Source organism: Pempheris klunzingeri, chromosome 15, assembly GCF_042242105.1.
Source record: "Pempheris klunzingeri isolate RE-2024b chromosome 15, fPemKlu1.hap1, whole genome shotgun sequence".
Lineage (NCBI taxonomy): Eukaryota > Metazoa > Chordata > Actinopteri > Acropomatiformes > Pempheridae > Pempheris > Pempheris klunzingeri.
In genome coordinates this window covers 15100655-15122913 of record NC_092026.1, presented here as the reverse complement: position 1 = coordinate 15122913, position 22259 = coordinate 15100655, and the positions used below count along the sequence as shown (strand labels likewise).

The window sequence follows — 22259 nt, the reverse complement described above, 5'->3', positions numbered from 1 at the left end:
ACTGATCTCCTCTTAATGATACTTCATGTGACTTTTTGTGTCTCAAGACAGTTTTCCTTCTGGTTTTTCTTACGCAAAGCAGTATTACATTTACTTTACATTTACATTTACTAAGTTTTCAGCAATTTTAGACAGTTCTGCATCATATAGTATATCGCTTCATTCAAAACGCCACTTAAAAGCGTCTTTCCTCAGTCACTATGTCGATATTTGCACTATGATTCGCATGAACATGAGGTTTTTAGTCGTCTGCGACCATTTGCTAGTAGCTCTGTTGCTCTGTGCACTTGCAGGAGACCATCCCGTCCATGGAGACAGGAGACCTGTGTGCTGACACCGCACCGACACCCAAATCCAAAGCCTGCCATGATCCCGGGGCCATCAGCGACACCTGTGGAGTCACCACGTACCAGGACACACCTTACAGCAACTACATGAGCTACACGGGTACAGTGAATGAGCACTCTGTGCCTTCCTCACTATATACACAGCATTAGTGCGTGGCTGCCATAAATAATGATGATATAAATAACATTAACTCTGTTTCTCACAAAACAGTCTTAAGATGAATTACTTCAGATGTATTCAGAAGGTATTATCATGCTTTAAATCACGCCAATGAGGAAATATCTTATTTTTTCTCATCTGAATGATGTGGACAGCCTGCACCTAAAACATTTATGTGTCATTGTATCTTTAGAGCTTTGAATCTTTATTCCAAATAGCTCTAGAGCCATCAGACCCGTGTTACACTCTGAGCTTCATGCACTGTGAAAGGTTCATTAAGCACACTGATGCTGCGTTCACAGGGTGGTATCTCACCTCTCTTCAGATGTCCGAAATAAACCTAATTATTTCCAAACATGTGATTAGCGCTGGAGTTAGATGGAGTCTAGTGTTTGAACCTGATCCGTTATGATTGCCTGGGCTTTTCCTTTTCATTGCACCACATCAGATGACAACTGCACCAACCATTTCACTCCCAACCAAGTGGCCCGGATGCACTGTTATCTCGACTTGGTCTACCAGAAGTGGCTGACTGACCGGCGGCCTGCCCCCATCCCTATGGCCCCCATAGTGACAGACCAGAGTCCGGACTCTGTCTCTATATATTGGCTGCCTCCTATAAGGGGACCACTTTATCAGAGGTACGATTGCTTGGATTCTTAATCTCAGTTATTCATCTCTTCAAGGACAACTGTCGGCACTTGCCTCCTCATTTTTGACCCGAACTATGCACAAAGAATGCTTAATTGTGTTTGAATGCATCTCTCATTTTAAACCTGTCTGAGCCCAAACGATTGATAGAGTCACTTTTGTTGTCATGATCCAGGCAGGAATAAAGGGCCATGTAGCAACTATTAGACTCATGTAGTTTATAATTAACAAATAATAGCACATGCCATGGATGACATGGCATGTACATGTGGGCCTAGTCCCCACACACACACACACACACACACACTGCTTTCCAAACGGCACAAAAACCACAATGATGCGTTCAGTGGCTCCTCATCAACATGTAAAGTTAAAGATCACCAGAAAGTGGCATCTTAATTGGCTACAAAAGTGGCATACCTGTCGCTGCCTCTCCCTACCTTTGACGACCTGTCACAAAGGAAGGGAAGATAACCAGGTTTTCAATGTGAATTGTGATGTGTCTTTTAAACACATGATGGACAACTGGCAAATATTACAGTAGCCATTTGAAATGTAATGTCTGGTAAATAAAAACATTGTATGCCTGCTAACAAGAACAATCAGTGGAGCTGATTCCTGGTTAAAAGTATCTATTTAATTGGTCCTTATACTTCATGACTTTATGAGTTGACTAAGATTGCCTGAACATTAAAAAACTTACGGATGTCTAATGGATTATGGGATTCTCAACATAAACAACCGATCGTACCTCACAATTTTGGCAAAAGAAATGATGCAGGCCTTGCTAGCTTACTGTAACGTACTCAGGTACTATCGTGGAGTCATCAGATTTGCCCAGCGACTGCATCCCATCCCCCTCTATGTACTTTTATGCTGTTTCAGCTTTCTTGGTTTATCCACTTAGAGCGAAAAACAAAGCAAGCCGGTCCAACATTACTGTTGACCTAATCTTAAAAGAGACAAACACTGCTTTGTTGTGACAAGCGAAGGACAAAGCATGACATTTCATAACCAACGACTGTGTTTCCTTTTGTTCCAGCTCCTCCTTCCATGTGCCTGGTATCGACTGTGGAAACTGTGAGAAAGACGGGGTTTTCCATCAGTACGCCTATGAGGCTACGTCTCCTCGCATCTGTGACACGTCGGGCTACTGGACACCCGAGGAGGCAGTTGGTCAGTCAAAAATCACTGTGTGTGTGTGTGTGTGTGTGCATATGATGCGTCTAAAACAAGGATGAGTGATTTTATGTTTTTCACCTATAAAAAAATAGGCAAAGTGTTTCAGAACAGCAGCTCTGCGCTTGTTGCAGCACATATTCTGTACTGCAAAGTTAAATGTAAAGTTAAAGCTAAAGTTTTTGGGAATTTTCACCGTGACGGGGTGTTTTCTAGTCATGCTTGATCAGGAAAGGTTATTTTTCTACTATTGGAATTTGCTCAAATGAATAATGGCCAAGTTGAAATGAAAATTGGCAGTGGTAGAGGGGCAATTGCTGTTTTTACTCATTTCTCCTCCTAAAATTTACAGTTGACTAAGTCGAGCTCTTCCCCTGACACACTCTTCACTGTCAATAATTATTGACATTGGGGAATGAGGTGGTTTCAGGTTTGACTTTATGTCCTTGAGTTCTGCTTCTTTCCACAGAGTAGATCAACCCTCCTCCCCTCCACACACACACCCACACACACACACACACACACACACACACACACACACACACACACACACACACACATCTCTTCCTTGTAAATTTCAGGTGCGTGCAAGGCTAATGGCTCCTGGAAGAGGAAAAAGCAGAAAATCATTAAATGATAATTGCCCTCAGCTACAGACCTCTCTCTGTCTCTGTCTTGTTTTAGCCAAAGCGAGAACAAGGATTATTAGGCAAAGCGTCTACTCTGGGTAATGTTTGGGTGCTGTTCAAACATTGAACCTCTGTCATAAACAAAACAAGCCAAAAAAAAAAAGTGTATCTCACAGCACTGTACTTTGAAACGTTACGCTTCTTGTAAGCACATGGTCCTTGTTATTCCAATCATAATGTCTGGTGAAGCCATGCTTTCCTTTGACGTGACATGTAGGGTGAGGGGAAAGAAATAAGGACAGAAAAAAAAAAAAAAAAAAAGGAATACAAAGAAGCAAACAAGAAAGCAAACAGGAAGAAAGAATAAGAGAAAGAGAAACATATGCCGAGAAGATCGAAATCCTGTATGAACGCAATAACACTTTCCTTCTCTTCCGTGGAAACTCTACCCAAATATGTGGAAATCCTCTGCAGGAATTTATGCTCTGAAAACAAGCTGCGAGGAGGAACAGGGGGGATTACGGCTCCCTCTCTTTTGCTGCGGGATCATAATGATGATAAAGAGTCAATTACAGTCTTACTCTAAACAGTGGTATGCACACAGCTGAGGAGACAGCCAGTCTGCTGGCTTCCCTGGCTGCCTTTTCACTCGTTCCCACTTCTAAAGATAATGATGCGCAGGGGTCACTTTGTCAGCCAGCAGAGATGGGCAATATTGCCTTCAGCGGGGGGAAAGTGGAAATTGGACAAATTCAATGTGGATATCATGGCTGGCAACGCGAAACAAACTTTAATGGCAAAACACTGTTGGCTAGAATTGTTGGTCCCTTTTACATCCCCTCAAAGTGTTGCCTGTGCCACAGTGACTGGTTTGAGTTCTCAGGCTGAGAGAAAACAGATTCCCGCGCTCCTATGGAGAAGGATTAAATTAGTTTATGTGCTGCATCAAGCATTAAAGTGGTTTGTAATTCAAAATGAGAACATCTGAATTAGGGGCATCGTGTTGATCAGGCGTACTGCATATTTGCAGGGAGCAGAGAGAGAGAGAGAGGGCGAAAGTCTGAAAAGTCATTCTGGGTAAGATGTATAGGAATGTAAAAAGAGGCCTGGGGAAGTTGATAGGAAATGTGTGATGCTGGTGATGCAGGGATTAGATGAATATCTATGACTATTCCCACGTGCGGTTCATGAAGAATGAAATGCAGCACAACTAGAAACACCAAAATGCTTTAGTATGATTTAGGGATGCAAACAATTACCCACAAAGCCAGTGTGACCTTCACAGGAAAAGTTAAAGCTGCATTAATACAATTTTTGCCCACTTGGGGGCAGTGGCACAAGAAAAAAAACATAAACACGGTGTCACCCTCTAAGGTTATTACGGCAAATTTATTTACACGCCCCCGCAGACACAGCGCAACATCAGCACCCTACTGAAGTCGTGTTTGTGTACTTTGACAGAGTATTTTCAAACTCATGACCACATGTTTTTCGCTCTGCTTTGCTAATTGTACTTCTGAGGTGCCAAATGCCATATCTGATCTTTATCGTTTGTATCCCACGTTCAAGCATAACTCCACAGTAGTCCAGGCTGCTCCTCAGGGGCAGTCGTTCCAGTTCTCTTTCAACAATGGCGATACTTCTTATTTGATATTACTCCAGCTAATAATTAGTACATTCAACCAAAGTTTTAATCTTCGACCAAAGTATTTATTAATGTGTCCAGTGGTTGGTCGTAATAAGTAGCACTAAGTAGTAATAGTCGGGGAAAATGAAGTAAGCTAAGAAATGGCAGCTGCCTACAGAATTTGCAGTTCTAGCTCATTTATACGCCTATTTAGGCAAAACTCAGCGTCATTTACTTGGCGCTCTTTGTCTTTCTGACAGCTTTGCCTCCACACGTGGTCGATCCCAGTGGGTGTGAAATATGTAACACCTCATTAACATCCTGATTGTATTTAGCTTTCACCTGGGACACAGCTGACAATAACACCACCGTAATGTTATTCCATTGTGCTAATCACTGACAATGTAACAATTAACAAGCCATTTTGTCTGGTTTAATGGACTTACTACTGAGCTTTTGAACGTGAGCCATGCTTAAGTGCATGGGGGTGGGGGTGGGGGGTTGTTGGTGGTGGCTGTAACTTTCTGAACAGAAAAGTTCCGCCCTCTCTAGTTACTAACGCGAGTCAGTTCGCTGGTAGTTGATAAAAAAATTTGTTTTGTTAAATCTGTCACTACTAAATAGAAGTGGACAAGACTTGGACGAGGACGAGGCAGGACTGCACAAAAACACATTTCAGAATAAAAGAACATCCCCAGTGTAGATATTATGTCTCAGCTAATCTGCTTCATCAAGACTGTGTGGGTGCGGTGTGATCAGATTTGACAGTGGCATCTTCCCATCAGCATATTAAGGACAACTGTCCCACAGCTGTCAGTCTGTTCAAATACTACTGAATAGGTTATAGCGAGAAGCTGACTGGGAAAAACATCTCCAGGGCCTTTAATGGTTCAAAGTAATACTGGCCATGTGACGTGTGATAAATATTTTGACATCATCCAGATCTGATACACAGGTTGATGTTGGACTGCCGCACACATACTGTGGACGCAGAGCCTCCGTCTTTGTTGCATGTGATCTGTTCAGTTTGCCTAACCTGGCACGGCCCTGCTAACCTCCTCTTTGCCAGTAACAGAGGTGCCCAGACTTATGCCTTAGTCTGCGCAGTCCAGCCACTGTACAGTCCTTAACTGCACCTGAGAGAGCAATGGAAGATGGTAGATGGTGATGTAGGAGAGAATTTTACTTCCATATTCCTCCCAGAGTTATGCAGCAGGTTCACAAGCAAACGGTAAGTCCAATGCGTTCAACCACTTTGGTTCTGAATGAAGTAGAGTCAAGAACGCTGACTGGTCTGAGGGTCAACCTGTCCACTCTGTCATCAGTGTGCTTTTCTATTCTGTGAAGCTCACCATGCTTCATAATCATCTTAATGGCTACATCAAGGTTATGATGATGGTATACGGCATGGTCCCAGCTTCTAGGGTATGGATAAAGTCATCGAGAGCCCTCATAGTACATTAATATAAATTAAATGATTCTGTGTGATGTTGTTGACCCACAGGTCCACCTGATGTGGAGCAGCCCTGTGATCCCAGTCTCCAGGCCTGGAGTCCTGAGCTCAGCCTTTATGACACTAACGTGACCTCGCCATGTCCCGACACGGAGGGCTGCACCCTCACCCTAAGGTTCCTCCACCCCGTTGTGCCACACACGCTCACCCTCTGGGTCACCTACATCTCTTCGAGTAAGTGTCACTCCATAGCAACTCCATACCGTCACTTTGACGCGTCAGACATGTCAGTTAGCAGTGGAGGGATGAACAAAGCTGGCAGAATCCAAACTGAGAAGGTGGCGCATCAGCCTCCAGCTCTCCGGCTGCTGACAGAAATCTGAGGAGAAACACTTGGTCATCTAAGACTAAGAAAAAACAGCTCAGTGTCTCACCTCATCAAGTGTGTAACCAATTGCAATTCCAGCAACAGGTACTTGGGACCATCTGTGTTATCGAGATCAGCCACAAAATCTGAGCTCTAGCTTAGCTAGCAAAAGTTATCCAGCAGATATGCACCTTAGGGCTCATACCAGACGCATCTCCTAAAGTTTTTTATGTACCCCTATGTATTTCAAGGCAATTGCTAATTTTACTGACACTCAACCAGGAGAGAAATGCTTGAAAACCAGTAGGCACGCACCATTGTCTATGACTACATGAATGAGATGTTTGCTTCCAAAATCCTGGCCACCAGACATTACCTTCGCTAAGAGACATGACAAAGACGACATATTCATCTGTCTGTATTTCCCTGTCGCAGGCAACCCAGCCATAGCCAACATAGAGCTGATAACAGACACGGGGAAAAGCATCAACCTCGGACTCCAGCACGTGTTCTGCGACATGCCCCTCACCTTGCGCCTCGACACCCACGCCACCGCTATCGCCGCCATAAAACTCTGCACCTTTGACGAAAAGATGGAGATCGATGCTGCCATGCTGTCTTCAGGCCGCGGAAGCCCTCTGTGCTCCAGCTGCCAGCCTCTGCTGTACAGGATTCAGCGGCAGCCGCCCTTCACCGGCCAACCCCCCCCCTCAGCTCAGAGCCAGCAGACATTCACTGACAGGTAGACGCTGAACGCTGTCAGGAGAGGCAAAACCATTCCTTTATTTGCACTTTCTTCATCAAGTTTTAGTCGAGCTTACCTTACAGTCACGTCTCCAGCGTGATTTTGGTGTAAGAAACAAACTTAATCGATTTAATCTCAACCCAATAAGGTCACTCAATACATTGTAAAAGTGACTCCGGCTGGAGAATGAACTCCAAACATGCAAATTGGGTCAGCAGGCAACAATTTTGTCAAGTATTTTGTGTGCCATTAGTGTTACATCAACCCCAAATGTGCTTATGTGTGTGTCTATTTTGAGACATTCTTTGTTCATAAATAAGGCAAGGATTTACTGTGCAGGAGGTGACCACAAAGCATAATGGGAATTGACAGGTGTGTTGTTTTTCTGTCCAAACCACCCTAAAATACCCAGGACTCCACCTGAGGCAAGTTCCCTCTCAGGTGTAGATGAATATTTACAACACGGAGGCTGTGCCAACTGCTAATGCTGGGTACACACACATGCAAACACACACATACACACACTACCTTGTGAGACATCAGCAGCTCAGGGGAAAATAAAACTGAGGGCAAAGTTATTTAGGGCCAGCATGGAGCACAAATTCCACAGAATACCTCTGTGTCTGCGTGTGATCTGCTAATCCACAGTTATCTGCCTCTCAAATGCATTTGGAGTCTGGTTCTGTTTGAAAAGCTCAGAACACAAATGTTTCCAGCATGGGGATGCCGAGCTGTGGCCGCTGATCCAAATCTGTTTCAACAAGCATATACTCAATCAAAAGCATGATGAAGTTTCAGGGCTAAGTTTGAATCAGTTTGTACAGTATCCTGTCTCGAAATTGAGAGGTGTCCAAATGATTACCGGAATCCAAATGTAAACCCACAAGCCAGTTTTTTAGCAGCTCTCCCTAAAAAACACTCTCTTCTCTCATGCTTTTTCCTGATATATCTTTTCTACAGAACGCTGATAAGAACCTGCCAGGATGTGACAGCTGTGTCCCATGATTGCAAATCATTTGGGGCTGATTTCAAAAGTTGTGGCACTCTGGATTTCTGAGAAGCAGTTTGTGTTTTACAGAGCAGGGCGGATGTTAGGTGGACACAGCCTCAAAAACAGTTTATTTTTCAGGGAACACGTCTCCCGTGTTAGACGAGCTGTGTCTAAGTGCAAAAAGATGTAAGAACCGGTGGGGATTGAGGTATGTGGGACTGAGGAGGGCAGAGTGGGGTTGATGTGAGGAGAAGAGAGTGTTTGAGAGCAATGAGTTTGGAAAAGAGGGGAGAGGGAGTGAGGGAGGGGAGGGCAGGATAAGGAAGAGAAGAGAGGATGAGAAGAGGAGGAGAGAGCGTGGAGACAAAGGGAACTGGAAAAGTTAGAGATAAGCGCGCGGAGAGAGAGAGAGAGAGAGAGACAGCGGAGAGGTGTGGGTGGGACAGAAACGAAACTTAAAGCGGGAGATACTGTAGGTGAGGAAAGGAGACACAAGGGGTGAGGGAGGGTAAGGCGGGATGGGGAGACGGCAGCACAGCAGAGGTGAAGCAAAGTAAGCAGAGGCATTTTTTTTTTTTTTGGAATATGAACCAAATGTGAGCAGCAGAGGCCATAAACACCAGTGACTGCTGGGATCTGGTCCTCAGCCGGTTCCTCCTGCTGAACTCGCACCACAGATAGCACATGCTGACGGAGAAGAATACAGGGAGGGGGGGGGGGGTGGGATAAGTGAGGAAGACAAGTGGGACTGCTCAATTAATCAAGGCACTTCACAAATAAAAACTATTATCCAACTACTACACAATGTGGTTCTTGAGATTACAGTGTGTCGTCTGAAAAGTGTTTCAGGCATCTTTGTTAATCAGGCGAGAGAAAGACTGTCTGAAGGGGGGGGGGGGAGTTACAGGCTTGTTTCAATATGGAGGCACGGGGGGCACATTTTCAGATGGCCTCGCTTGGAAGACATTCATATGAACAGTGGCAGAAATAGTTGTGGAAGTGAAATCAGAGCCAGAGAGAGATGGTCAAACCCAGCTTCCTTTTCATCCACACACAGTTGGCCAATCACGGCGTGAGCTGGAGGCAAATGATCAGTTGTTGGTTTTGGAAAGTTGCAGACTAATGCGATGTTGGAAAAGATGTGTGTGTGTGTGTGTGTGTGTGTGTGTGTGGGGGTCTGCTGATCATCTGACGCGACCTTCCAAGTGCTTGTCATGTGGGTCAGCATCTGAAACCCTCTCGCTCGCATCTCTGACTGGGGGCGGCCACGTCTACAAGTTTTGAGACTTCCAGTATTCAGCATTAACTAGGTGTGTGTGTGTGTGGAGGAGAGAAAGTGTGTAGGTTTTGAACTTCTCTCTCAAGCTTTCTTTTTTCATTCCTCGCACAGCCGAGACATACCCGGGACTACATCAGCAGCACAGCCACACAATGAGCACAGCGCCATGACATCAAGTATTTTACAGAAAACAAGTCAAAGATGACAAAAACATGTCTTGAGAGCAAGAAATATCTTTTTTTTTCGGTTTATTCTCATTGTTTTATAATAATTGGCCCCCAGGCCAGTTGTTTTATTGTGCTGGTTCAAAATAAATATGCAATCAGAACATATTTCATGCTAATTCCTGAGATTGATACTATCAGACCAGAAAATTCCTGCAAAGCTGCATTCCTAATCATTCCACCTGTCTTTTTCATCTGATAGTGATAAGATAAAATCTGTTGAAATAAGTTTGACTGAAATGACGTGTTGGGTTTGGCGAGACTAGATTGAAGACTCAAGTATAATCTTATGACTAAAAAAGGCAGTTTTCATTGACTGACACTCTACGAATACAGATATGGTTATCTTTGACTAGAATAAAACTAAAATTAAAACTTGACTGAAACAATTGGACAAGCTTGACTAAGAATGATGAAAACTAACAGCACATTTGACATTTAAATAGGTGACAAATTAAACAATACTATCCAAGATATACAAGACTATAAACACTTCTGCCCAAAAACTTGCACAAAACTTTGTACGAAGCATACCACAGTCTTAAAATATGATTTGTGTTGCCTTGTCGCAGAAGCATCTTTTTTTCCTCCTAACTGTTTAACATTTACAAATGTTCCACTATTGGCATTGAGGGTTTAGTCTAATGAGTGATTTTAGATTTAAAGATTTAAAGGAAATGCAAAGGGTGGAAATGCAGACTGCAACAACACAAAAAGGAATGGATGAGCCAAACCTCTGAGAGCAGAGAGGGAGGGAGTGATGGCAGAAAGTTGGAGGATAAATCCAAATATAGATACAGTGCAGATGAATAGGATGGGATGGGAGTTTTTCTAAATTCTTCATTTCCTTCTCTGATCCATAATTAATAAAGGGGATTTGTAGTCTGGTGAAACCTGACAGACCTCAGATACTGACTGATTTGTGCTTCTCCTGGTTAACTTTCATGCCCGGCGGATACAGAGAGCAGCGAGGAGACTCTTTTTATAGACACAGTCGCCAAAACAGATCAATAGTCCCGACACTTGAGCCAAAGTATTGTTACACACACTTCCTGCTGTGGGCCCTGAAGGTCACTGCATCAGGATTCATGCAGAATTGATTTGTTGAGGGTGGGGGGGGGTGGGGGTGGGGGGCATACTATAAATAAAATGTTTCCTCTCTACATAATAAAGTACGCAATGATATTTGCAAGAGAATTAGGTCATCATGCTCTACCCCAGGAGCAATAACTGCAATAATTCTTCATAATTCTGCCAGGTATTTAATGAGTCATTGGTATCATTCAACAAGCCAACAAAGATTACATGATCAGTTTGTCCCACAGAGCAGCAAAGAGGCTTGCTCACTGCTCCTCGTGAAAGAACTAACAAACTTTGGATGTTTATTTCACGATTTCATTATGCCAAAGACAAATTTACAATTTTCAGCAATCACAAAATTATTTCTCTCCTCTCCTCTCCTCTCCTCTCCTCTCCAGGTCTGTTAATCTGGGAGTCAAGTACGAGTACGCGATCCAGGTGGAAGTAGACGGTCTGGTCAGCGACCCCTCCTCACCCCTCCTCTACACCCATGGGCAGCCATACTGTGGAGATGGCCTCATACAGGGGTTTGTGCATCTAAGTAGATATTTTAACATGAAATGAAGGTGATGATGATGATGATGATGATGATGATGAGGAAGATGGTTCTCTCTCTGTAGGTCAGAAGAGTGTGATGATAGTAATCTGTTGGATGGCGATGGCTGCTCAAAGAAATGCCACAAGGAGATGGGCTTCAACTGCAAGGGTGAGCGAGTCCCATTTACTCACACACACACACACACACACATGCACAGAGTTAAAAACTGAATGTTCATGTTGAGCAGTGGGGTTTCTTTCAAAACAATGGCAACACTATATACACCACATAAAGTTTTAGTGTAAAAGAGCAGCCACTAAATAGCCAGAAGTCTCTCATTTGTGCATGCAGCACTATTAAGAAAAACATTCAAGACGATCAAATTTAATTTACAAGACATAAAAGCTTCTGGCTTGAGTTGATTCCACAAACCATTAATGTAGCATCAGTGCAACATAAGAGAAACCAGATGAGCCGAAGGGCAAAAAGCACGTTTTTGGTTTGCTAAGTCACAAGTCTTGTTTAGAAATATGAAGCATTTTGACATCAGGTTGGCAGGGAAATGACAGAGAGATACTTTTCAGCAGTAAAGTGCACCGTCTCAAAACATGTGTCAGTCATGTTTCCCTTATCAAATACCATTTGGCCTTTAAAAGACTTTATGCAATCGATACGGGCTCGTGCATATTGATAAATCAGGCACTTGCAAAAAAACAGCTCACAATACGACCATAGTGCCATTTTCTCTCTTTTTTTTTGATATGCTTTATCTAAAATAAGCAAGATATTTTTTATTATCAGATCACATCTGCAGCAGTTGGCCAGCACTCCCCAGTGAGAGAGATCATAACCAGCTGGAGAAGCCTTTGCTCTTGACAGTTGTTGTACAGTGATCCCATAGTTAAGTGATTGGAGGCCACCTTGTAGTTCTGACCGCCAGAATCAAATCATGTGGAGGGAAGGGTGGGGGTGATGTGGGGGTCCCATTATTTCGCATCCTCATCCCAAGTTTTTTTTCTTTTTACCCAACAAGACATTTAGAATCAGAGCAGGAAGAGCAACTGTGGTTAGGGTTTAGGCCAGGTTAGCGTTTGGTGAGGTTTAGGCAAGAATGCACGATTTGTTCCTAAAATCAACAATCAAAGATTTATTGTAAGACAAGAAGCATTAAGAAAGAGTTCATTTGTGGCTCAGTGAGTCATGTGGCTGCCTGGAAACAGCTTGGTGGGGGTTCAAGATTGAGTTGACTAAGATTCACCTGTTAAAGCTCTGATCCTTGGGGTCTCTTTCAAGTTAGGTTTTTGCTCTAGTTAATGTTTTCACACCAATCTAACTGTCCGAATGAACATAAAGTGCCATAGGCGGTAGTGTTGCAATGGATCACATGTCCACTTTTCCATTATGCGTACAAAAAAAAAAAAAAAAAACCCTACCCTTCTTTGTAAATTAGAAAAAAAGATTGCAATTTCCATATGTAGTTTTCACCCATGAGACCAGACCCAAATGTTGCACAGTGAGCGCTGTGCCAGGTGGTTGCAGTAAAAAGCCAAAAACATGCAGAATAACATGACAGAAGACAAACAAAGAAGCCACAAAGAGTGCCCCCATCGTTTGTGATTCCACCACGGGACAACAATACTTTGTGTGTGCACCCTCGCCCAGTCTGAAGCATGCAGACAGACCACAAGAGAAGCCTCCCAACACAACACGGAAGGGAGTTTACCAAAGACACCCTGTTAGTGAGCAGACGGCTGAAGACTACGTGTCAACATGTGTTTTTCTTTTTTCACATATTACACAACATATTCTTGGGTTTGTTGAAATCCAAGCTATTACCATTATTATTAGTAGTAGTATATAGGTAGAGAGGTTGGGTAAAGCCAGAGCATTGAGAACATGAGCCTCATGTCACAGTCCCCTCATGCACATGGCAGGCCTGTCATGTCTAACACATCCATGTGTCTCCAAGTGTCTCTGTTTCTCATTGAAAGGCTTCGGCCAGATGAGAGCGGGCATTAGCTACAGTGACACGAGAAATCAGCTCTTCTGTTGTGGTATGTGGTCTTCCTCCACAGCTTTGAATTTCATCCTCTTTATAACGGAATGTTCGCCCAAACGCTCCTCAGTCGCCAGAATCTAAGTTGAATAAGTATGGCTGTCACAATAGCCAGTGTTTTGGTGATTTCATTGATACTCCATAATGTTGCTAAGATGATGTGATAGGCCAGTTGAGATGAGACAGCGTGTCAGTTGCTTCCTTTTTAGGCCATGTATCGTTTCCACTAGCAGCTATGTGACAGTTAATCACGTGCGGTGTAAGGGTTGCGTTACGAGAACTTGTTATAGGGTTAAAATTTCCATCATCCAGTCAATTTATTTGTCAGGGGGAAGCAAGCAGAGACCAATCCCCCCTTCCTCTACCATCAGGGCTCGCCATGCCGTGACTGAAGCAATTACATCTCTTGTTTTACAATAAAAGACATCATGACTAGGAAGGAAAACAATTTGGCAAAAACAGGTTTTTACAAATTGCAACACTTAAAAACAATTATTCAGTTGTACTTCTTCGTCATGGACAGAATATTTGTTTGGTTTCCTTGCCACATTTGCTTGACCCAGTTAACTCCAACTATGCTGAACTACCTCGCTCCTAATCTGTTTTGTGTGTTTATGCAATTTTGCTGTTGTGGTGTAGTAACCACTTTTATAGTCGTCTCGTCACAGTCAAGCCACGGAAAGGCTGCATTTGTTAAAGACGTACACACACAGGTTCCGCTGATTTTTAATTTCATTTTTTAACTGCCTGATTAAATAAAGGTTAAATTGCACAATATGATTACAGCATGCAGACATCGAATAAAAAACAGATGGTGTTAATAGTTAGTTAAGTCAAAGATTGTCAAGTAGTCCTCTTTTGTGAGGCTTGATAAATACACAGACTTGGAATTGAAAAGACTTAATCATTTTCACAGGTGTTGTCAAAACAGGGGTGGGGTGTTTGGTGAGTTCACTCAGTGTTGTATTGCCAAATGAACTCGGGATGACAATATGCCATTGAATTGTCCAGGCCTAATTTGCCTTTTATCAGAAACATGTTTCCGTCTGCTAATTGAAGCCAATTGCGCAGCACTGACTCTCTGACACAGCTCTGCCTGTCTAACTTCTGCAGCTGTCCAGATGTTAATGAGGCCAAACTTCTGAAGTATCTGATCTTTTCCGCCCTTGTTATGAATAGCTGCTGCATTACAAGCTGTTGTTCGACTTACGCTTCCAACTCTTTTTGTGATGCTGTCAATGCTCTACTGCACATATATTCATTGCTCATAGCTCAGGGGCAACTGTGTTACGGCAATTAGAATGGCTTGGCGGGTGTGAAGAAATGCTGTAAAGCAAGAATGCTTTCAAAAATATAAAATGTAATTGTTTATTTTTATCGATTTACAAAATGCAAAGTGAGCGAACGGAAGAAAAATCTAAATCAAATCAATATTTGGTGTGACCACCCGTTGCCTTCAAAACAGCATCAGTTCTTCTAGTTACAACTGCACAAATCAGGGATTTGTAGGATCACAGTCAGGTGTATGATTAACCAATTATACCAAACAGGTGCTAATGATCATCCGTTTCATATGTAGGTTGAAACACAGTCATTAACTGACACAGAAACAGTTGTAGGAGGGTTAAAACTGGATACTTATCCATCATGCAATACCATCAGGGAGGTGTCTGAGTGGCCCCAAACTTATTCTGCAGCAGGACAACGACCCCAAACATTTAGCCAATGTCATTAGGGACTATCTTCAGCGTAAAGAAGCACAAGGAGTCCTGGAAGAGATTGTGTGGCCCCCACAGAGCCCTGATCTCAACATGAACAACAAAAACTGTGCAAGTGTACCTGAAGAACTGATGCTGTTTTGAAGGCAAAGGGTGGTCACATCAAATATGGATTTGAGTTTTCTTCTGTTCACTCACTTTGCATTTTTAAATCGATAAAATTTGTAAATTTGTAAAATTTGCATTTGTAAATTGATGAAATAAACAATGTTACATTACGTTACACTCTTACTTTACAGCATTTCTTCACACCTGCCTAAAACTTTTTTCACAGTACTGTATATATATGGCTGGCCTACCACCGCCTCGATTCGCTGTGTCTTTGGTCTTTTAAAGGGTTAGATTGAATGTGAACTAACTCTCTCAAACGACTGACACAAAGTCCCATGTTCTATGGCGTAAAACTACTGTTTTTGGCAATGAAGTCTGGTCGCTTATATGGCAATATAACAACTGTTTTGTGGTTAAACAAAAAGGATCTTACTCTTTCACAGGAAGGTTTATCTGTAGAGATCCTTTCTGTCATGTTGTCAGACATTTTGAATAACAACCTGAGCCTGTCAGCGGCAAAAACAAGTGGACTTACTTTGATTGGGCCAAAGGATTACATTGCAGCAATGGCTACCCGTTTCCCACCCGTTTTCCAAAACTTCTTGCACCTATCTCGACACCAAAATATGTATACATTTGACCCGTGTCTCAAAATACTAGTTATCTTTGACAAATGAGTAAACTCCGTCCACTCATGAAGACCATGAAATGTGGTTGAAACCTCAACACACACACAAAATGCCATTAAAATAAGGGTATCATGTTGCATTAGAGTAAGTGGTATTACTCCTTTGCTACATTCAAGCCCCATGGACAGGTATTTAATGACTTTGCTTTATTGTTGAATGTCTGAGAGCTGATAAATGCTGAGTTGATTATAAAAAGAGACACAATAATAGCAAAAGCAATATCTTCCTATCTGTATTTTTGTTTTCTCCTAGACTTGGAACAACTTTTGACAGTTCTTTGTAACACATAATGCTGCTGTTGTGACTTGGTGACTTATAGATACCCACGGCCCAGTGAGGCACTTTTGGGATTACAGAAACTGGCCAAGTCACATATTAGGTTCTCTTTCTGCATATTAGCATTATAAAATTATTGTGATTTTCGATAATTAATTGAAGTCAAAGTTCATTTCTTACCATAATTTACAGTCTGTTGACAGCACAAAGAGTCAGATATGGTTGAGTTGACGTGGTTAACATTCAAAGTGGCCAACGAAAATACAAAATAGATTTGTTCAGATTTGGTTCACTGACAAATAGATTTGGATGGGAGTCTAACAGTGGGGGATGAGTGTATACCCTGCCAGATTAAGAAACCAGGCTTTATATTCTTTCATAAATCTTCATCTCTCATTCTCCTCTCCATCTCCCAAGGTGAACCCAGTCAATGTTATGCTTTTGATGGTGATGGTGTGTGTGAGGAGTTTGAGCGGGGCTCCAGTGTTCAGGACTGTGGTTACTTCACACCTTTGGGTTACACCGACCAGTGGGCATCCACCGCTGCTGCTTCTCATCAGGACCCCAATCGCTGCCCTGCAAATGCTGCCACTGGGGAGCCGTCCCTTACCAAGGTATGAAGTACGAACCAGAGGGCACGTAAAAAAGACTTCCAGATGACAATAAACTCCCCATGGAGGCCATTGTGGAAATCCTCAACTCTGGGGCAACAATGTCAGCAGCTGGCTGCTTTTTCCAAACGACATGCTTGTCTCAGCAGGCTTAAATGATGTGTTCGTCTCTACTAATTTTGTATAGGTAGTAGGCCTGAAATTTGGCCATAGTGTGCCCCACTTTATTTAGGCCCAGCAGATCTTGCCCATCAGGGTCATCTGAGGGAGATGGACCGTTTAAAAGTTCTCTCTTACTTATATTACAAGCTATTTCACATAATGACTGGTCCAGTGTGTGTGTGTGTGTGTCTATGCTTGCACAGCAGTGCTGATCCAGGGCCATTCTAGTACTGTAATCTCCATGGTCCTGACAATTCAAGTGACATTTGACATGCAGACATTTGGTGCTAATAAACCAGCTCACTGGACAAATGTTGAAAACCAAACACACCAGACATCAGGTGAACTTTCCTGCATCAGTTCCAAGAGAATTCACATTCGTTTCCAGTGTGTCTGCGTCTCTCCCTCTCTCTTTGGTTCGCCTGCTTCGCATGAACATTCTGCATGATGATTCTGAGTAAAATGCCTTTCTATTAGAGCCTCGAGGCAAAAAAAGTGCTGACAGGGGGTAACTAAAACCCTTCAGGTCACAGTGACAGAGCTGAGCAGTGACTGGTGAGAACAAGCCTGAAGAGGAAGGGCTTTGCACATTACTTTGGAGGACATTTTGGCAGAACCTTCCATGACAGCACAGCAACTTTGAACGCAGCATAGCTCCGTTTTTACAACTTAAGTACAAAATCCATCAATCATTTTCCAGTTCTGACATCTCCCATAAAATGTCTGCAATCACAGGAGGCCTCTCAAATCCGCGATTGCTTCTAAGTGATATCACAGTTTTAGAAATGGGCTCATGTGCTTATGTGAGCCTTGCTCATCTAAACATTAGGTCACACAAATGATACATACAAGTGAAGTGAACGCGCAGAGTTAAGTAAGTTCTGCTCAGCTAGGGCAAAGAACATGATTTAAGCCCCTTTTATCATGGGAGGATTGTTGGTGTCAGACACACGGGTTCCAGCATCTCTGATCTGGCAAGCCTCCTGGGATTTTTCACGCTATGGTGTCTGTATGAGGAAAGGTGCAATAAACAAAACAAATCAAAGTGTCATGACTAAAGTTAGCATGGCCAGTCAAATGCTTAGCTGCCAGAGAATTCGGGCTCTTCTCAAGGCGCAGAAGAGAACTGATCGAATCAGCACAGAATCTGTAATTCAGATGATTTGAACCCTCTATCGTTCCACCACACAGCGGAGTATGTGAAGAAGCCACAAGTGAGATCCTGTGCCAATCTAACCGTGGACATGAACAGGTTTTACACAAAGTATATGTCGCATTAAAAGGTCAGCGATGGCCAGGTTACCGTTTGGACGGTAAAACAAGGTCAGTAAAGACGATGGTTAATACTTATCAGTTACTTATACTTATCTGGTGTGTAATTAGTACTTGTTCTGTGTGAAGCTCTGCAGGTACCAGCACCTGGAGGTGAGTGACAAACTGCCCACTGACGCCTGGTTCCCCTGCACAGCCCAGTCCGACACAAGTAATGACCTGGAACATTCATTCTGGCTGAAGGTATGTGTGTGTTTGCGTGTGTGTACATGCTGTATCTGTTTTCCCCTCCACTGAATGATTGTGGGTGGCTACTCTGTCTTCAACAGCTTCCAGTACTTTCCAATACTTAAAAAAAGGGGGTTGATGGGCCTCTCACACAGACCGTTCCCTCAGACCTCCACACACGCACGCATTCCTAACTTTCTAACAATTGCATGATTCACACAATGCATTGGTTACTCTGATTACTCATTTTCCAGGTCAACTGTGAATTATGGGTACTAATGATCTGTAGATGATTACTAAATCATGACTAACCCTCTACTTATTCTTTATTTATTTATATTTTGTTTTCTACTAAGCATCAAAATCAGTGATAATGATCATTCCCAGTTTACTAATAATGGACGACCAAGTGTTATATAATTAACTCATCCTTCATAATTAAATGCTTAAAAGGTTCACAAGTTATTCAAATACTGGCATCTGAAGGAATAATAATAATTTTGTAATCATAAATAGATCTTTTAGTCATGATGAATACCCAATTTATAATTAGAATGTATTATGCCTCCAGAAAATGACCTACGATGCTCTTAATCATTTAAAAATGATTGTCAAACAGTACATGTGATTACTTAATTGTTTCTTGTGATTAAAAAGTAACATTTAGAATTCACGACACATTTATTTATTGTCAGTGTTGGCAGAGAAGTGCAAGAGCTGCTGCTGCGGTTAGAATGATCTGCATGCCAAACTGACCTGCTTATCTTTGCAGCTCCAACACTCTCTGGCCAGCGTCCCTCACATAGAAGTCCTGCTTTGTGTACTGCTCTGTTTTCGGACCTGGCTTTCCATTCCAGACCTGGGTCTGGTTCTCATATTTAGTAGTTTTGTATTATTTAATCTTTCCACAGCCACAGTTCCCACAATCAACTCTGCAGGTCCAGACTAAGCGTAGGGTAGTTGTTGATTTGACTGATGGCTTCACAAGCTTGTCCGTCATGCTCTGGATTATAGGGTCCTTTATAGTCATGAGCCTGCCTCTTTCCTTCCTTCCACACACTCATTCATTTTTGTCTCTCTCTCTCATCATTTCCACTTCTTTGTTGAATGACTCATCTTTCCATCCCCTGCTTCTTTTATGGATGCCCTCTTTATCAGGCACATCTCCTCTCTGCAGCAACCTCTCTGGAAGGCTGCCTTATCCCTAAAGACTCTTTCAGCGCCTGAAAAGCCCTCATGATAACACCCATATCTGCCAGCTCTCCCTGAAACACGTCTTTTCCCCTTGAAGTGTTTTTTCGGTCTCTGAAAGGCCTCCCTTGCCTTGAAAGTCTCGCTCCATCTGAAAAGCGTTCCTCAGCCATCCTATCATATCCACCTCTGCCAGCTCTCTGAAAGACGTCCACGTCTTTTAACAGTTCTGCTTCTTCACTTGGAGGCCGATCCTCATTTTCTAAAAGGTCTTTAAAGTGATACTCAGCCCAAAAAGCTATCTTTTGAGTATGAATCAGCCGCAGTCTGTAGGCTTGACAGGTGGCTGTGAAAAGTTGAAGTTCTGTCACAGAGAACAGAGGCCAGGGTTAGCTGGCATTCACATTGGATTTGAGGCGTAACACAATACGACACCTACCCTGCAGCAAAAGACACCAAGCATGGGCACTGGTTAGGATATGTTACAGCAACCCACCCTGACGCACCTACATGTGACTTAGTTTTCTCAAATATCTATTTATTTGTGTAGAATTCCCTGTTTTCCTGATTTGTAATGCCCAGGTCTTGTCATGCTCAATTCTTGTCACTGCCTGCTCCTTTTAGACTTTTAGACTTTTCTTTATTTGATCCCCCATTACAGCAGCAACAATTGAACAGGGAGAGTGAGAAGAAGCAATAGTAAAAGAAAAAATAGCAATAGCAAAATAAATATAAATATAAATATATGGCTGTGATGAAATAAATATTTACACTATGGGATATTTACACTTTGGTTCAGAAATGTACAGGTATGGACAGGAATGAAGGAATGACAGGTATGGACAGGAATGAAGGAATGAAGGAATGGAATGACAGGTATGGACAGGAATGAAGGAATGAAGGAATGGAATGACTCCTGGGAACGACTGCAGAGTAACATTATGCTACAACCATGACACATGGTGTCATCAGCTGCTGTTCACCTGCCAAAAGGAATTTTTTTCACAACGGCTTCACATTATGCAGCCTTCCTATTGTGGAAGCGACTTACCAAACCTAGGGGGAGTTAGTAGTGCAGCGACAAGGACAACCGTCAAGAGCACTTAGCTGCTGCGTTCACTGGACAGCACAAGCGAGCTGATCCTCTCTTTTTACGGTTTATCGACAATTTGACTGCAAGCTGAAGATGCAAAAACACAGTATGAGTCAACTATGGCATGTTATAGTAGCACAGTATTCTCACAGCAGATCTGTTTTATTATTAATCCAGGTGGGATTCGTCCATCCTGGAGTGGCAGCCTCTGTGATGGTGTACCTGGCCTCAGATGGGTCTTGGTCTGGGGAGCAGTGTCAGAGGACGGCCACCATCCTCCTGTCTGATACGACTGGCAAGAACCACTCACTAGGTACTTTTTTACTAGTTTTGATTTGAGTGTATTTAATCGTTCTGAAAGCAAAGTAAGATAATGCTATATGATAGAGACCTTTCCATCTGCCCAGGCACACACGACCTCTCATGCCATCGGAACCCGTTGGTGGTGAATGTGACCCATGACCTCTCTCAGCCCTTCTTCATCACGGCCTCTGTTATCCTCCTCTTCTCCTCCCCATCGGTGGCGGTGGGAGGCGTGGCCCTGAGGACCTCCTGCCACTTCAGCACCTTCGCCCTGACCGGGTGCGCATCAGAGGGTGGGCTCTCCCACAACTACCTACTTAACACACGCATGCATGCTTTTTCTCACACACACACACACACACACGCACACACACACGCACACACACACACACACACACACAGCATGGCAGTAACAGTTCCATTTGAATCTAAGATTTGAATCTAAAGGCAGTTATTAAGGGAATGTGTCAAGTTTGGCTCACTGGATGAAAAAAAAACTCTTTCTTTAATCTGAATGACGGCCTCCTAGCTGCTCGCTCTGTCTCTCCCCGCCTCTCATCCCTCTCCTGTCCTCCCTCCATCCCCGCAATAGCTGTTTGCGGCAGCCGTGTCAGATGGACAGCTGCAGCCCCCCCAAGCTAGAGCACGCCTCTGTCAGGTAGGCCCTTTGGAAGGAAACACTGACCAACCAGAGCGCTGAAACAACAAACAAAAGAACTATATATCTATATATCAGTGTGTCTCTGTAGGTGCACAGGAGGAGGGGAGGCCTCTCACTGCTCTGTTCAGTGTCACCGTGGTTTCAGTATCACCGTGCTGAATGGCAGGGAAACTCCAGCCCACCAGGTACAGTGGATACTCCATTATGTGTTGCACTGTTGAAATAACATAATACAATGTCTTTTCAATGATAAGTTATCCTCCAGTAGTCCATTGGTACAAAAGTATATTGTGCAAGAGAGCATAGTCAGATGTTTTACATTCGCAGGGTCGGTGTTGAGATTGAACAGAGATGCAAGGGTCTTACAGCGTTTCCTCCCAACAAAGTCGAGAGTAGTACTACAATCATTTGTTCCATTATTTATAACATTTTGTTTTCTTTTACTCACTCAACATTTGTGGTTGCATAATCTCCTTGCCTCCAAAAACCGGGCTAATTCAATCACATCTCATATGAATGATGGGAGAAACCAAACAGATTTTATGTCTAATGGGCTCAGTTTCACAGATTACGCAGCATGTCCAAGAAAGTGTCTACATAATTCAGACAGAATTTTAG

General features: G+C 43.0%; 1 protein-coding gene across 1 annotated transcript in view; it reads left to right on the top strand.

Annotated features, from left to right (window-relative positions):
- pappa2 (pappalysin 2) overlaps positions 1 to 22259 on the top strand; it is a 61545-nt gene that overhangs the window by 16356 nt on the left and 22930 nt on the right. Inside the window, exons 7-19 of the mRNA XM_070845593.1 lie at positions 294 to 447; positions 956 to 1148; positions 2201 to 2334; positions 6098 to 6280; positions 6849 to 7155; positions 11131 to 11259; positions 11353 to 11438; positions 16538 to 16734; positions 18295 to 18408; positions 20855 to 20990; positions 21085 to 21259; positions 21573 to 21638; positions 21730 to 21826. Coding sequence (XP_070701694.1) covers positions 294 to 447; positions 956 to 1148; positions 2201 to 2334; positions 6098 to 6280; positions 6849 to 7155; positions 11131 to 11259; positions 11353 to 11438; positions 16538 to 16734; positions 18295 to 18408; positions 20855 to 20990; positions 21085 to 21259; positions 21573 to 21638; positions 21730 to 21826 — 1971 coding nt within the window. The remainder of the gene's footprint in view (positions 1 to 293; positions 448 to 955; positions 1149 to 2200; positions 2335 to 6097; positions 6281 to 6848; positions 7156 to 11130; positions 11260 to 11352; positions 11439 to 16537; positions 16735 to 18294; positions 18409 to 20854; positions 20991 to 21084; positions 21260 to 21572; positions 21639 to 21729; positions 21827 to 22259) is intronic.